Source organism: Manis javanica, chromosome 3, assembly GCF_040802235.1.
Source record: "Manis javanica isolate MJ-LG chromosome 3, MJ_LKY, whole genome shotgun sequence".
Classification (NCBI taxonomy): domain Eukaryota; kingdom Metazoa; phylum Chordata; class Mammalia; order Pholidota; family Manidae; genus Manis; species Manis javanica.
The window spans coordinates 43682698-43697746 of NC_133158.1; the positions used below are offsets into that span (position 1 = coordinate 43682698).

Sequence of the window (15049 nt, forward strand, 5' to 3'; positions counted from 1 at the left end):
AGGAGTTGTTTCAGGTCAAATGTTGATCTTCAGGAGGCCATGCAATTAGGAATAAAAAACAATTATATTGTTGGGAGAGGCCATCGAGAGGACATGAGCACCAGCTGCCTGGCAAGCTGAACCCAGGCACTCAGAGGCTCCTTCCCTGCCCCCAGCCCCCCAGCCTTCCCTTCCTAGGAGCTTCTTCAAGGATGAACCCTTGAGATGCAACCTGGAGAGAGCAGGGCATGGCTGAGATCACCAGGACTGGGTGGTGTACACAGCTGAACCCTGTTCGGATTGCCACAGGAACTTTGAAGATTCTGGTGGGTGCTGCGTTCCCTTTGTCTTGCTGCCACCGGAGCAAGTGAGTTTCCTTGCTTATCCCACCTGCCGCCTACCAGTCCGGCCTGGCCTGCCTCTATCTTACATCTCTCCTCACCCTGCACGTGCCAGCAGCCAGTTCCCAACATCATCCCAGGGAACTCCCAAGGAGGTTTTGAACCACTACACATTAACAACCGAGTGTTTCTGATAAGGTGGCTTTTTCTGATGTCTACTCCATCAGGGTAGAATGGTCCCTTTCCTTGCTTCCACTTGGCACATTGGTATCTTAACTGAACTTGAATCAGGCTCAGCTAGATGACCATTTCCTCCAAAGACTTCTCTGAGGGTGAGTATTAACTGCTTTTTCTTTCCTAAATTTCCACAGCACTTCACGTGTAAATATCTCAGAGTGGGTATCCTTGCTACCCGCATTATGGGTTTGCCTTCCATTGCTGGGATATTCACTGAGTATGTACATGTGCTAGGCACCGTGACATACTGGGCACAGCTTCTTGAACAGGAGAGATGCACTGTCTTATCTCATGTTACTCACAGTTGCATGTGCTACAAGTATGTGTCTGTAAGGAAGTATGTTCTAAACGATTTGTGAAAAGAAAGCTTGGGGCTCTGTTAGGCCCACTTCAGATCATTAACCAGTTCAGTCTGTGGCAGAGCATTAGATCAACAATTCCAGAGGCTGGCTTCCAGGGGGTGGGGCTGATGCATTTGCCCTGGGACCCCACGTCTCCCATCGGTCTGCAGGGAGGGAGAAGGGGGTTAAATGCCCTGTAGTTGCCATTTTGAATTTTTGTTTATTTTTAAACTTAATTTTACTCCCACATTTATGGCTCCTGCCCCATCCTGCCTCCTGCCACCTGCTGGGGAGTTCTTGGCTGCCCACACCCTGCTGCCCTACTCCATGGTGCCCTGGCCCATGACCAGCCTCCACTTGTCCATCCTGCAATCGCTGCTGCTTCCCAGTATGGTGGCAACTGGATCGTGTTGGAAGAGGAGGCCTGGGTTCTGTTGTCCTGTGTCCGCCTGGTGGGGGCCTGGACCTGTCTGCTGGGAGTATTGAGTTTAGGCATGCGCATCACATATCACGTGGTGTTTTTAGGGCGTGGCTGCAGTGGTGACTGTCCCTGCCCCAGGCTTCCTTGGGTATTCCAAACACTGGAGCCAGAGGAGCCTCTAGCCACTTCTGATCTAGGTATGATCTTTCCAGCATGGAGGCTGCAGCCCCTTGGGGATTTGCCACCGCGCAAGGGTCCTCAGGAAAGGGAGTTTGACTTCTCCCCACCCTTGGGCTCGGGCACAGAGCACTGGTGGGAGATGTGGGCACGGGTGCCACCCAGAGTGAAATGCACTCACCTGGGACTATCCCCATGCCCAAGGGAGGGTGACCTGAAACTGCAAATAAAAAGGCTGAGAAAAAAAGGGAAACATTTTATATTTTTGTACCCTTAATGGCGCTTCTTTCCTCTTTGAAAAAAGGCCTCCCCATTTTCGTTTGGCACTGAACCCTGCAAATGATGTAGCCAGTCCTGCTCCCAAACCCAGAAATACCCAGAACCATCACCTATTACAGTGACTACATGTGTTAAGAATATGCCATTGGATCTTCACAACCGTATGAGTTGGAAACCTCATTCTGTAAATATGTGGGACATTGGAGCACAGATAACACTCACGGGCCCCGCATCAGATGAGTGGACAAGCTGTGCTCGGACCCTGGGTGTGTCTGACCCCAGCGCTTGAGCGCCTAATATTAAGGTTGAGTGGTGCTTTGCCCAGGGCTGGTGTGCAGTTAAGAATTTGTGAATCGAATGAGTGGATGGAGGAGCTGGATACGGGAACAGAAATCACAGCCATCACCTGCCTTCCTGGGCTGCATTTAGGAAAGACCAGTGAGTGGGCACTCGGCGTGAAAACCAGAGGACACTGGGCTGCGCGGCAGGACAGACGGGGCCGGCGCACGTGACCGCACGTGACCACCCGCAGCTGCAGAGCAATGGAGAGCACGCATCCCTGGCTCAGCTGGCCCTTCCTTGTATGCAGGGCCTGGCCATCTTGTGCCTGACTCTGGTAAAGCACCATTTTGTTTCTGCCTCACCATTTGCTTTTCCTGTTATTTTGTGGAGGTGTGCTTCCTCCGCCTTTTGCATTTGGAGAGGCACCTGGAGCTGGGTAGAAGATGTGCTATGCCCAGGGGATGCACACACTTCTCATGAGACCCACCCCCACCAAGTGCTTCTCCTCAGTCTTAATTGCCCTGCCTCTGGGCATTCCATCTTGGATCCTAAATTGGGGTGCATTCCAGCCCTGTGGGTCATTATTTTGCAAAGACGTGAAATTGGATTCATGCCCTTTTTAAAGCTCTTCTTTGAATATTATTATGACTTCAACAACCATACAGAACGTTCAGGAAATGTTATACTGGCTTTTCAACAGTAATGTGAAAAGGGTTATATATTCAGAATTACTCAAAATATCAGCAATTTTAATCAGGGTTGTTTTTTTTGCACCATCCAGAAAGCAAAATTAGGATTTCCTATGTTTGTATTCTGCAATGTATTTGAGTTAATTAAAAATTAGCCCGTGAAACTATAGAAATCTTTATAGTAGCAGCAAGGATTTGGAGGCTGCATTTCCCTACAGGCAAATGAACTGGACTTTTATGAGAGTAAATATGACATCTGAATCCAGCTGCACGTTTTATTAAAACTGCTAAAATCTCATGGTCACCTCTGCTTAGCTGTCAACCTTCCGGAATAGTCACCCTGGCCGTATCTTATTAGCAACCGGCAAGAAAAATCACTAAAAATAATCGACTGTTGAAATGATTATTTAAGCCTCTAAGAATGCGTCCCGATGACTGTGCGTGACTGTGCGGTGGCCGCGCTCTCGCCGGTCCTGCCTCCAGTTCGGCTCCACTTCTCCGCTGCTGCTTTAAGACTGCAGAGCGCCCCAGCGGCCAGAGGCAGGGGAGGGGGCCCGCTCGCCTCCGCTCCGCTCGCTCGCTCAGCGCCCGCCCGCCCGCCGCCCGCCTCCCAGGCAGAGAGGTGAGCGAGGGATCAATGTGATCCGGCCGCAGGAGAGGCACGATGAGCCTGGCCGCCCGCCTGCTGCCTGGATGTGGAGGCTGAGCCTGGCGCACGGGAGGCCGCTCGCTGCGCATTCGGGCGCCGGCTGCCCGGGATGAGCTCACGCCCGCGTCTGCCGCGCTGTGCACCTGCCGACCGGCGGGCGGCCCTCTGACCGACGGCGCCCCTGGGCTGCAGCCCCGTCGGCCCGCTCTGGCCGCGGCGTTGGGCGCGGCGCGCGGGAGCAGGTGTGCAGGAGCGCGGCGCGCGGCCAGCGCAGCCCTCGCCCCGGAGCCCGGCCGCGCCGCGTGCCGGGGCGGCTCGGCAGCAGCGGCGGCGGCGGCGGCGGCGGGCGGGCGGGCGGCGGCCCCCGGGCAGGTGGCGGGCGAGCCGAGCCGGGCGGAGCGCGGGGGGCGAGGCCGGCGCGTCGCTCGCGGGAGGCCGGGGAGCAGCAGGGGCATGTGGATACTGGCTCTCTCCTTGTTCCAGAGCTTCGCGAATGGTGAGCCTTTCGGTTTGTGATGAATTTCATTGCTTGTATTGACTGGAGTGTGTGTGTATGGGGGGGGGGGGGGGTAATCGGATGCGTGGGAGAAGTCTTTCCCTTTTCTCCCCTATCTGTGCTTAGAATTTCATGCTTGTATTCTTTTAAAAATATTTTTATTTTCTGGGGGGTGGAGAGGAGGCAATGAAGAGAGGCCGGGGGAAAATTGCTCTGTAATCATTTAAAGGCGCTTACCTAGCAAAGTGACAGCTCTGAGCTAACTCCAGTACCAGATAGCTACCTCATTCAGAATAAATCAGGTTTGGAGAGAGGAGGTGAGTCGGGAAGATCGCCACTTTGACACATTACAGCCTCAAAGGGACATGACATTCCAAGTGCAGGCAGGTGGAGGGGTCAATTAGGAGCGTTTGCTTTTAGATTTACAGCTCCTGAGCTTTTAAAACATGTGCTTCTAATTTTGCTACAATTCATCTCCAGCAGCAATGAAACCTTTAAGAAAGATCTGACCTCCCCACACCCCTTAGTACTACATATCCCTCACAGTCATTTATGTAAAAATATGCACTCATAAGCATTACATCATCTGAAATGCTGACAAATTTTTAAAAGCACCTGTATAGTTGTGAAAATGAAATCAGTGAATATTGTAAATAGCATTCTTTTCCTCATGCCCATCCAACATTATGTTTTGAAATGCTTATTCCTGGGTATTTGCAAAGCTATTGCTCTTGACTGAATCAGACCCAGTTAATAAGTGTGACTGCACCTCAGTTTGCCTGTCATCGTGTAAATATGAACTTACATGTATGAATGGCTTCCTCTCATTTGGGAACCGGAAGGAACTGTCATCATTTGGCATTGCCTGGGAGTAGCTACAGCTTAAATTCCCATTTCAAATTGTGGAACACAAATCTGCATAAAATGTATGACTTGCTGACAGTTAAAATTAAACCATTAAGCAGAACCCCCTATCCAGAGGAGAGAGAGAAATTCAAAGAGAGAGAGAGGGAGAGAGAGACAGAGGGAGAGGGAGATGGAGGAAGGAAATCTCGCCCTTGTGAGAAAATACCAGAAGCCAAGGGGAGGCTCGAAGATTTTCCTGGAAGAAGCACAGGGAAGCTCTAAGTGTTAGCTGCATAGGAGTGTATTTTCTTCGCCTCTCTAGAAGGTACTTAAAGAATCAACACACCAGACAGACCAGAGGAAATGCATTAACTTTATAAAATTGAAAAAAAAGATAATTAAGAAAAGGTAGAGCTGAAAGAAGGAATCCCACAAATCAGCATTAAGATGATACTTTGCTCTCTAATATAACCTAAAGCAAAGTGTTTGAAACTTTCATTCAGAGATTTCCTAGCAGGAAAGAATTGCAACAAGTTCTGACATGACACCCATCTTCCCCAGAGGGCACTATACCTCTTCTGCAGCCTCGGGGGAACTTACCTTGGGGGATAGATCTGCTTTAGCTAATGTGTGGTGATGCATCAGGAAAGTCGGCCCTTTATGCTGCTCTGCTAATGTGAACCCAGAGAAAATGTAAAAATGCTCACATACATGTTCCAGTGCCACAAAGCCTTGACGGCCTGTCTCACCTGTCAGGGTGTACATGTCTGGACTTCTTGGAAAGGCCTGGATCATAGGATGGAATAAAATTTCCATCCTGTTGGGAAGTACGTATTTCACAATGACGACAGAGGCTGTGCTACTGCTTGTCAATCAATACCTATTTTACAGTTTCACAGTTACGTATGACAAAAATAGTATGGAAGAATATCTGTACAGTCTCTGATACAGAGATGCTATAAATGTATGTGACTTCTTTTCTAAATCAGTTTTTCATCCTAAAATAATCATAAAGGAATCATGTATATTGAGAAAAGTAGAATAGTCCATGTGGGAAATATAATGCAAAACATATGTGTATATATAGTGAGTCCTGTGAGCGTTATCTTTTGTACACCTTTTTCAAGATCTTTCAAGTTGATTGATAATCACCAATATTGGTACTGTTGATGACTTTAGATACATTTCACAGTATAAGATATAGACTGTACCTGTAAATGAATATTTTACATTGCTGTATTATGTGTTCTTACCCCATCTACCAGAAGGCTATGGAACTCTCTTATATAAAAATGGCCTTCTCTTTATGTGACCAAGCATTAAAAGAAAAAAAAAAAAAGAAGGCCCGACTATAGAGCTTTGGGCTCTTTCATTTGTGGGAAAACTAGCTTTAAAGAACCTTTCAATGAATGATCAATGTATACTGTGCTAAGGATCATAAAATGCATAGTCATGTCAAATAAAATAGGGGTCCAATTGGCAGTGCTGCCTGTTCAGAGGACCACATTTGAAAGATGTGAAATTAAATGGTTCCTGCCCATCTGAATGAGACTTAAAAAAATGTAGAAATATATTTTTTGTCAACAACTGACATATTGTGATCTACCTTAATTTTGAAAAATTCTTAATATGTGTGATAAGAGATTATGAATTCTAATGCCTAAACTGATTACCACTGGGCCTCAAACATCAAAATGTCTGACATGACTTAAAAAAATCCATTTGTGAAAGATTATGCAGCTTGATATCTTGGGGTGCTAACAAAGTAAGCCCATGAAATATCTGCATTTTAACGGTATTTTTTCTACTGATGTAATGGGATGTACATTTATTTCTTAATAAAAGCATGGTTGCTGGATAGACTTACAGACAGTATTTGGGGTGAAAAACAGAAGTCAGGGAGCCGTCCTTTCAGGGGTTAAACCCTTGAGTGAATTACCTCACCTGATCAGGTGCAGCCATGGTGTTTAAAGCAGCGGCTTGTTCTGCAATGTTCTGGAAATACTCATGGGAGACCTTCGGTTACAGTGCAAGGAAACGGGGTCCGTATATGTGCAGACACACGTCCCTGTATGTTTCCTCAGGATAGGATCATATTGCATTGTGCTTGACCACAATTTCTCTTGGTTTTAACCCTGCAGAGTATATTCTAGCTTGGAACTTTTGTTGAAAGCAAAGGTGGGCCTCCATATAAGCAGAATAATGAATAATGAGCAGATTCATTATATAGGATACGTTTTGCTAATATCCTTGCTTCTCTGCCTTTACATGCACATGTGTCCCCGGCTCCATCTTTTCCCGAGCCCTGCAATCTTGACCTCTGCTGCTTTGCTCTTTTCAGGGAACTTGTGGAGATTAGTGAGTGTGAGGTGGTGGGAGAGAGAAGGGTGCTCATCAAAGAGAAAGTGGGGTGCTCAGTGCCTTGCGTGCATCACCAGTTCATCTTGACAAGGATTACATATTCCAAGCTTAGTATTTATTTCAGTTTAGAAGCAGACCTTTGTGAGTACAAAATAAATGCACCTTGAGGGCTTTCAAGATGATTTTTAATGCATGGAAATATATGTAAGTAAAAAAAATGCCATCAGGTGAATTATTTCAGGCCTCCTTCCTCCTCTCCCTCCCTATTTTCTTAAGCAGATTCAAATTCTCTCCCAGAATTTCAGGGTTCATCGAAAATTTCTAAGTCTCTTAAACTGTATGCTCCTGCAAGATGTCCTCTGTAGGACAACAAAAATGCCATGCAGACCTTTAATAAATGCCAGGCGATCCTTCTTCCCCTGCTGGACTCCCTCCTGGATGCCCTTTGGTGTGACCACAGTTGGTTCTGCCTCGGGGAATCAGTGACTCACTGGGCAGAACCAGGACAACACCACACACTGGTAGGGAATCATTTTGACGGAAAAAAATTGCCTGTCTAAGTCCTTAATTCCTGGACCTCCATGTAGCTGTCCAAAGTGTTTTATCATGGATGTGTCTGGAATGAGGTGCAGTTCGTATTTCCTAAAGAGACTTGATGCAATGTGCCCAGAAACTCCCGTAAAGGGGAGAGAGGGGGGTATAGAGGGAGGCGGAGGGAGGGAGATGGGGAAGGTCATTCTGTAGAGAGGGCCCAGGAACACTGCAAGAGTCCGGAAATTTGTGTTTCGAAACCAAAACGGTGGGTTTCTCAGTGGGTGCATTTCCATACCGTATGACACCCAAATTTCGCTCAATTAGCAGAACTGTACGGGTGAGATTATGAATGTGCTCATAAATAATTAATAGGGAAACACTCGAGCTCTCGCATCGGGTTAGCAGCGCCCCGGGAGCCCCAGGCCGCCGCCCCCGAGCATGTCCCGGCCTTGGTCCGACAGGGCGGGCAGGTGTGGCTGGCGCGCGCCGAGTCTGGGCACTTTGGCGGCGGCCGCCCTGGAGGCGCGCTGGCTCCTGGGGACAGGCTCATCGGCGGCCCGGAGGGAAAGAGGTGGTGCTACCTGCACGTCAGTTGCATCCCTGTCACGGGACACTAGTGGGCGGCAAACCTCACTAGGCTGGCGCAGCGAGCCTGGGCAGAGCCGGCGGAGGCACCGCCCCCGAGGCTCGCGCGCCCGCCCGGGGCTCTCTGCCCCGTAGGCCCCGCGGACCGAGCGGCTGGAGGCTCGGCCGGGGGCGGGCCGCGTAGGGGGAGGGGCCGCCCAGCCTGGTGTCCGGTTTTACAGAGGGGACCACGCGTCCAGCCATGTTTTCCAATCGGAAAGGTGCAGAGAAAGGGAAAGAAGGTGTCTCTGAGGCTGGCGGGCCGGCGAGAGGGCCTCGCGACCCCCTTCGGAGCAGCCGGGCGGCCCAGGCGTGCGCCTCGCGGGGGTGGCGGCTGCCAGCAGCCCTGCGCCTGATTGGCTGACCTTTCAATGTCATTCCAGGAGGCGCCGCTGGCTTCCCCTGCCGCTGGGGACCCGGTGACGTTGCTGCTGGGCTGCAGTCCGGCCGCCTTGCGGCCAGCAAATTGGGCAGCACCTGCTCACCTGGCCCCGCGGTAACTTCACATTCCAGAGGGCTGGCTCAGCCAGCCTCATCTTATGGCTCCCGCCCCGTATTTATGTTCTTCAGTGTTTTGAAAATGCGAGAAAATTGCAAGTTGCATTTTCAGAGCCAAATTCGTGGGTTAAGATCAGACAGTGGGAATGGAAGATTCCAGCAACCCGCTGTGCAGTTCTGAATTCCCAGGGCGCAGCACACGGGGTGCCTTTTGCAGGTGCCATGCCATCCACCAGGGCAGCAGAAGGGAGCTCTGCCCCGTTAGTGCAGTAACCGGTTTTTGGTTTAGAAGTTAGATAGATTCTGACCAGGATGTTGGGAAGGGCTGCATTCAGAGACCTGCCCTCCAGATCAGATTCCTGCATTATCCTCTCTCCTAAGACCTTGGATGGGCCCCTGACAGTGTCTAGGGCAACGTGTAACCCTGTTATCGGGCACTTATTTGGCTACTGGCTGCCTCCCTGAGACTTGTGTGATACTCGAGAGTGTCCTTAGACACGTGCAGACGCGTGCACGGAGTGGTGGCAACAGATGTTGGACTGCGTGGAAGAAGGGATCCATGAAAGAGCCCTCCTCCCTCCCTGGCCGCCCGCCTCTCTCTTACCCTTCCTTGCTGCGTCTGCTCCTTCTGGGCCCCAGTCTCTAATCCTAATGTACAAACTTCGGTGAGAAATGCTCTGGAGAAACGGTGAGGGTCCCTTGGCTCCTGTGATCTCATCCTAATACACTGACTTGGTGGCGGTTGAAGTATTTATCGTCCAGAAATGCTGGGGCATTTTCTTTTACTTTCCAAAATGGACTTGTTTGGAGTGTGTGATGAAACGTCATCACAGTTACATTACGGTGACACAGTTGCTCTGGGTGCTGTTCCTGAAGTGGATCAGGTTGGACTGAGATCACAGAAAGTAAGTTCATAAATGCCCAGACCTGTCGTTTTCAAGGGAATTTGCTAAGTGGTCCGATCTGAAAATCCTACACAATGTCTAATGCCCTGTTGCATTCTGAGATCCCAGTCAGAAGCATCAGACTGATACGTTATGCTTCCCTAGGGATTCCTGGGAACTCATTTCTTCATCGAAGAACCACCCAGGACATTAAAACAAAGCTCAGTTTCTGAGGCCTTCATCATCTTTAAAAGAAAAAAACACTTTACTATTTCCTTAAGTATCTTACTGATTTATTGGCTTTTCAGTATTCTTTTTTTCTTATTTTGCAGCAGAACCCTCATCAAAGTAACTTGAAAAGAATACATTGTCACTGTTGAAATTTTTATTTTTATTCTAATACGAGAATCAGATTAGGTGTCTTTAGCTCACAATATTTATCATCATCTGACTTTTGGAGATCTGTATCTGTTCTATGCTGTCAATACTTCTGATATTTAAAAAATCATTCAATTGGATTAATTTTTGGTGTTTAAGCCCCTGTATCACGTGCATACATCCTGGCTTAACAGGGAGGATGAATGGTGTTGACAAGGTATATGTTGAGATAAGAGGAAGGTCCAAGGCCACTACATAGAGACAGAAGGACAGGGATTAATGAATCCCGCCTGCATCTCTATTTAAGTTATTTTTATGCAGAAGACAGTAAGATTTAAGAGTGAGCAAGCAGTCCTATTTATAGAAAGCTGTTTTTAAATACAGCCGCTGAGAGCGCAGAAGAAAGGATTGAAACGTGAGAGATCACTTCCATATGAAAGGCCGGCTTCCCCCAGCTTCCCAGCACCCTACAGAATTTGGGGAGGAGAAAAAAAAGGCATACCAACACTTGCTGAAATGTTGAGGAATCACTGGGTACTCTGCAGAATATTCTAGAAACACTCTCAGGGTTAAAGTTCCATGTCAGACTTGAGAGATGAGGGTGAGGAGCTTTTATATATTTAATTTGGAAACTGGGTTTGGGTAGGTCTGAAGAGGGGATGCAATGTGAAGGAGGATGTGAAATGTGCAGCTATGCTACAAATATTTATTTGGCAATAAGTGTTGCCTTTCCTGAAGATATTCAACAGCAAAAAGTAGGAGAGCAGAATCCACATACATGTAGTACTATATGTACTACACATACATATAGTAGAGCAATTGCTGAGAAAAGGGTGCAGATTTAGGAACTTGGGACTATCACAGTTTCCTCATGTTAACCAGAAACGAATTCTGGAGATTTCCACTGTGTTATATGCTCTTCTAATTGACCTGTGCAGATGGGGCAGGCAGTTGCCACAGGCTGCTGGATTGACATAAATGTTACTGGACAAAGAAAAAACACATTTGCTCTTAAAAAATGAAGTAGTTTTTCTTTCTAAGACTGCATCTGTTTGTTGTAACATTTTGGTTTTACTAGTCCCAAGTGGGCTTTATCTTCCATTAAGAGTGCAATCCCTGAATTTGTATGGAAATACTGCTGGTTTACAGGTTGGGAATTTGGACAAAAGCCAGTTCCTGACCTACCCCTGAACTTGAGGCTCTGAAAACCACTTGCCTTTTACCTTAATGAAAAACCATCTGTAAAATGGGTCATTTTCTAGCCAGTCTGGCCAGACTGCAGAATGGGCATGTTTGATAAGGTGGAGGAAAGAGCTTTGTGCCATTTAATTATGGATTTAGATTCTTGTGAGCCTTGGCTCTTTTTATATTAAATGAGGAATCAGAAAACTGTCTGTAGCTTAGTTTTATATAGAAGAGAAGCAGTTCTTCTTGCCCATTGTGCAAAAATACACTGAAAGTCAGTTTATAACTATCTCTAAACACCCAAACTCTCAAATTATGGAATGCTTCTGAAAAACAGCGGGGGCATGACATTCCCAGGGGAGAACCTGCTGACCTGGGGGACCCCAGGGGCCTTCTGCCCCCTCCTGGGGCCGCGAGGATGATCACTGTAAGCTGGGGTGAGAACTGACGGGGCAGGATGGGCTGCCTCAGGCACACAGGATTCTGACTTAGGTAGCCTGTATCACACGCTGAGGAGCCATGCCATTTGAAGTGGCTGGGGGCAGTGGAGACCCCCATCGCTGATTTGGTTTCCTGATAGTGAGTAAAGCCTTGGTTTTCCCCCGGGTCCTGTGTTCTCACCCACGGCGTGAACTTCAGGGTGATGGCAGATTTTCTACAATTATATCCTAAGACAAAGGCAAAGTGTGAACATAATTAGAAGCACTGCGATTCCTTGTGTTTTTAAAGTGTATTCTCTTTCCTTCTACCTAAAGGATTTGAGCTATGCTGTGGAAACTTTTGAGTAAACATTCTTTCTCATTAGAGAAACTTGAGATTCATTTCTTCTCTCCATGTGACGTGATTTGATCCTGGGTTCCCCTAGGACACTGAAAACCCCAAATCCCAGTCTGCTTAATTACAGTGTTTATTTCTTAATATCAGCTGTAGAGCATTTTTAATAACTGATTTGTATCTGCCAGGGTAGAAATAACAAGGCTTTGTAACATTACATGTGAGGCTTCAGGGAGGAGCTGAGACCTCCCCTTCCCCCTCAACTACAACAGCACCGGGCTTTACTAGGGAAACGGGCAGCTTGACACTGTGATGAGGGTGCGGAGTTATTTGTCACCTACTGGAGTGGTTCCTGCAGATGGTAGTCATCTGTCTAGTCCATTGGCCAGGAAAAAGCAAGTGCGTAAAAAATGCAAAAAGCTCTCTAGGGAACAGAATTCTTTTTTCATAAAGTATTCAGGTTGGTAGAACGGGAGTTAGCCATCTCTGGTACGTTGACATGATAGCAGAAAGCAAGTGGATGTGGATCACCAGATGTGTGTGAGCATATGACTCACCATATCAAGAGATGTTAAATCTTTGGTGGCCGGTCTTTTACAATAGGCTGGATGCATATTTATATAGAAACCTGGGTAGAAAAATTTTGACCTAGATGTGATCTTGGTATTTGTTTTGGGTAATTGCTTTGATTAGAGGGCAGCTCATCCATGCCTGTGGGTTTTCACATCGCAGCCAACCATTACTGCCCCCCCATATGTTGTTCTAATCACAAGAGACCCCTGGAACTCCCTGCTGCCCCCATTGCCCCATCACAGGGGACAGGAGTGTGAGAATATGCCGCCAGGTGTTGTGGTATCAGAGGCTCCGAGGCAACGGCAGGAAAGGTCATGGGACCGAGTGTGGAGGAGGGGGCTGCAGCAAGCCCCACATCGGGATGATAGGAACGCGAGAGATGGAGCCGGAAGGATACAGGCTGCTCTGGGCCACAGCCGTTGACACCCTGAACCCTGTTCTAGGTAATGAGTCTCTGTCTGGGCCTCCCCAGGTACGGACGGGTCCGGGCCACGGGTTCTCGATGCGCAGGTGGGCTGGGCCAGCAAGAAAGCAGTTCCGGGAATTTCCTGGAGAGCGTCCCGCTCATGAGCCTCCCCCTGGGGATTCTGGGGCAGAACCTTTCCGGAATGGGCCGTGGATTGTAAAGCCTCTCCTAATTCCGACAGGTACCTTTGTCCTCTTCCTCTCCAGCCCCACTGGGGCCCTTCAGCTTGATGTGCCCACGACTCACCTGACAGTTTGTACAGTTTGTATAGTTTCTCAGCTCTGAGCACTAGAGTCTGGTTCTGCAGCCTTTGGCCTGGGAATCTGCATTGTTATTCTGATCTAGGTGTTCCATGATTCACCTTTGGGAAAACACACACTTGAAAAGGGGCTGCCTGGCCCCACTTTGAGGTAGAAGATCAGACTCATTGGAAAGCCGACCCGATAAAGTTTTAAGTGGATGCCAACACATCGTTTGGGGCACTCTGTACTGGGTGGTGATTTATGTGTGGGGCTAGGTAATCACTGACTGCCATGAGGATCTGGACAGGTTTGGGGAGAGCTGGCACTGGGGTTGGTAACAAGGAAGACCCTGAGCAGAGGAAGGTGTGATCCCAGCAGGGGCACTTCTAATTGGATGCTGGTGGCTTGAGGATCATCTCTATAATATCTAATATCTATGTCAATTAGCATCTAAATATATGTGTGTACATAAGGATATTATTCTGATACACATGTATACATGATATCCTCACACTGACCCCTTCTTTACCAGCAGCTGGAGACGTAGCAGAGAGGCCCTTTGAAACCTAAATGCAACAGTGCTGCTCCAGGGAAGAGGTCCATAGTGGGAAACCATTTGGGTTACTAAGTTGAATAAGCTGCAGAGATGAGGAAGGGCAGAACAAGACCAGAAGGAGAGTAGATCTTTTTGCATCTGGAGGTTTTGCTTTGATGCCAACCCAGGAACATGGCACGTGCCTTCATCCAAAGAGCCGTGCACGGGCTCCTTCCAAAGCCACATAGAAGTGACTTGGGAATCATTTGCTCTTTGGGATTTCCTTGGCCTCTTCTTCCTTCTTTTAGGTAAATCACCCCAAGTTGACTGTATTTATTATACAAAGTGTGTGTCGTTACCCTAAGTTGTCACAAAAAGAGTATTAGGACATACATGCACTTTAGACCTTGTCACATAGATGCTAAAATTGAGGACAGTTATTAGCGGCAAAATAATCCTTTCAAAAGACCGTGTCCTTGATTTTTGAACTAAAATAGACTTGAATGTGTGGTTGGAAAGAGGCCTAAATACAGAACCTTAAAAAATATCTTTTTTATGTCCTAAGATCTTATTTTAGACAATATTAAAAATAGCTTTCCCTCCTAGGCATCTCAAGCAAGTTTGATATTAAAATGCTTTGGCGATTTTGCTGTGATCTACTACAGACATTTTTCAGAGTGGCTGTTTTGAGTTTTAGCTTTAGAAGAAGACAGTATGAAAGGCTTTGTAGGCTGACATGTACTTTCTGCTTACTCATAGCTACATACATCAGGGTAGGTTCTTTGCACCAGGAGGCTCCCATACCTGTGTTCCTTTAAAAGGGGGGTGCGGCATTGTGTTAAGAAGTCACAAGCTCTGCCGAGGGAGTTTGTAGAAGACAGAATCAGTTTAAAATAGCTCACAATTCCTCTCTGATTTGGAGTTTTCATAACCTGCACAGCGTTGTACTGACTGTTCTCTTAAATTTTGCAGCAGAGTAGGTCAACCTTTCTTCATCTCTCCTTCATGGAAAGGGCAATGTGTTTCCATCATCAAATTTAATAACCTGTGAGAGACCTGTGAATAATTGTAAATGGTTAAACCTTCCTTAGAAAAAATAAAAATGAGAGATGGTGTGACTCAGGCTTATTATTAGAACAAATCACTTTCACCCATAGGAAATATTTAGTACATGCTTTAGTAAGTGTTGGGGGTTTTTCCATCGGCTCTGGCATCTCCCTATAAGAATGAGCATTATTAGGTACAGTCTGACTAGTGG

General features: G+C 47.5%; 1 protein-coding gene across 2 annotated transcripts in view; it reads left to right on the plus strand.

Annotated features, from left to right (window-relative positions):
• Positions 1 to 3759: 3759 nt before the first annotated feature.
• DSCAM (DS cell adhesion molecule) overlaps positions 3760 to 15049 on the plus strand; it is a 718205-nt gene continuing 706915 nt past the window's right edge. For both annotated transcript variants that reach the window (XM_073231316.1, XM_073231317.1), the window contains exon 1: positions 3760 to 3891. In XM_073231316.1, coding sequence (XP_073087417.1) covers positions 3849 to 3891 — 43 coding nt within the window. In that variant the 5' untranslated portion in view covers positions 3760 to 3848. The remainder of the gene's footprint in view (positions 3892 to 15049) is intronic.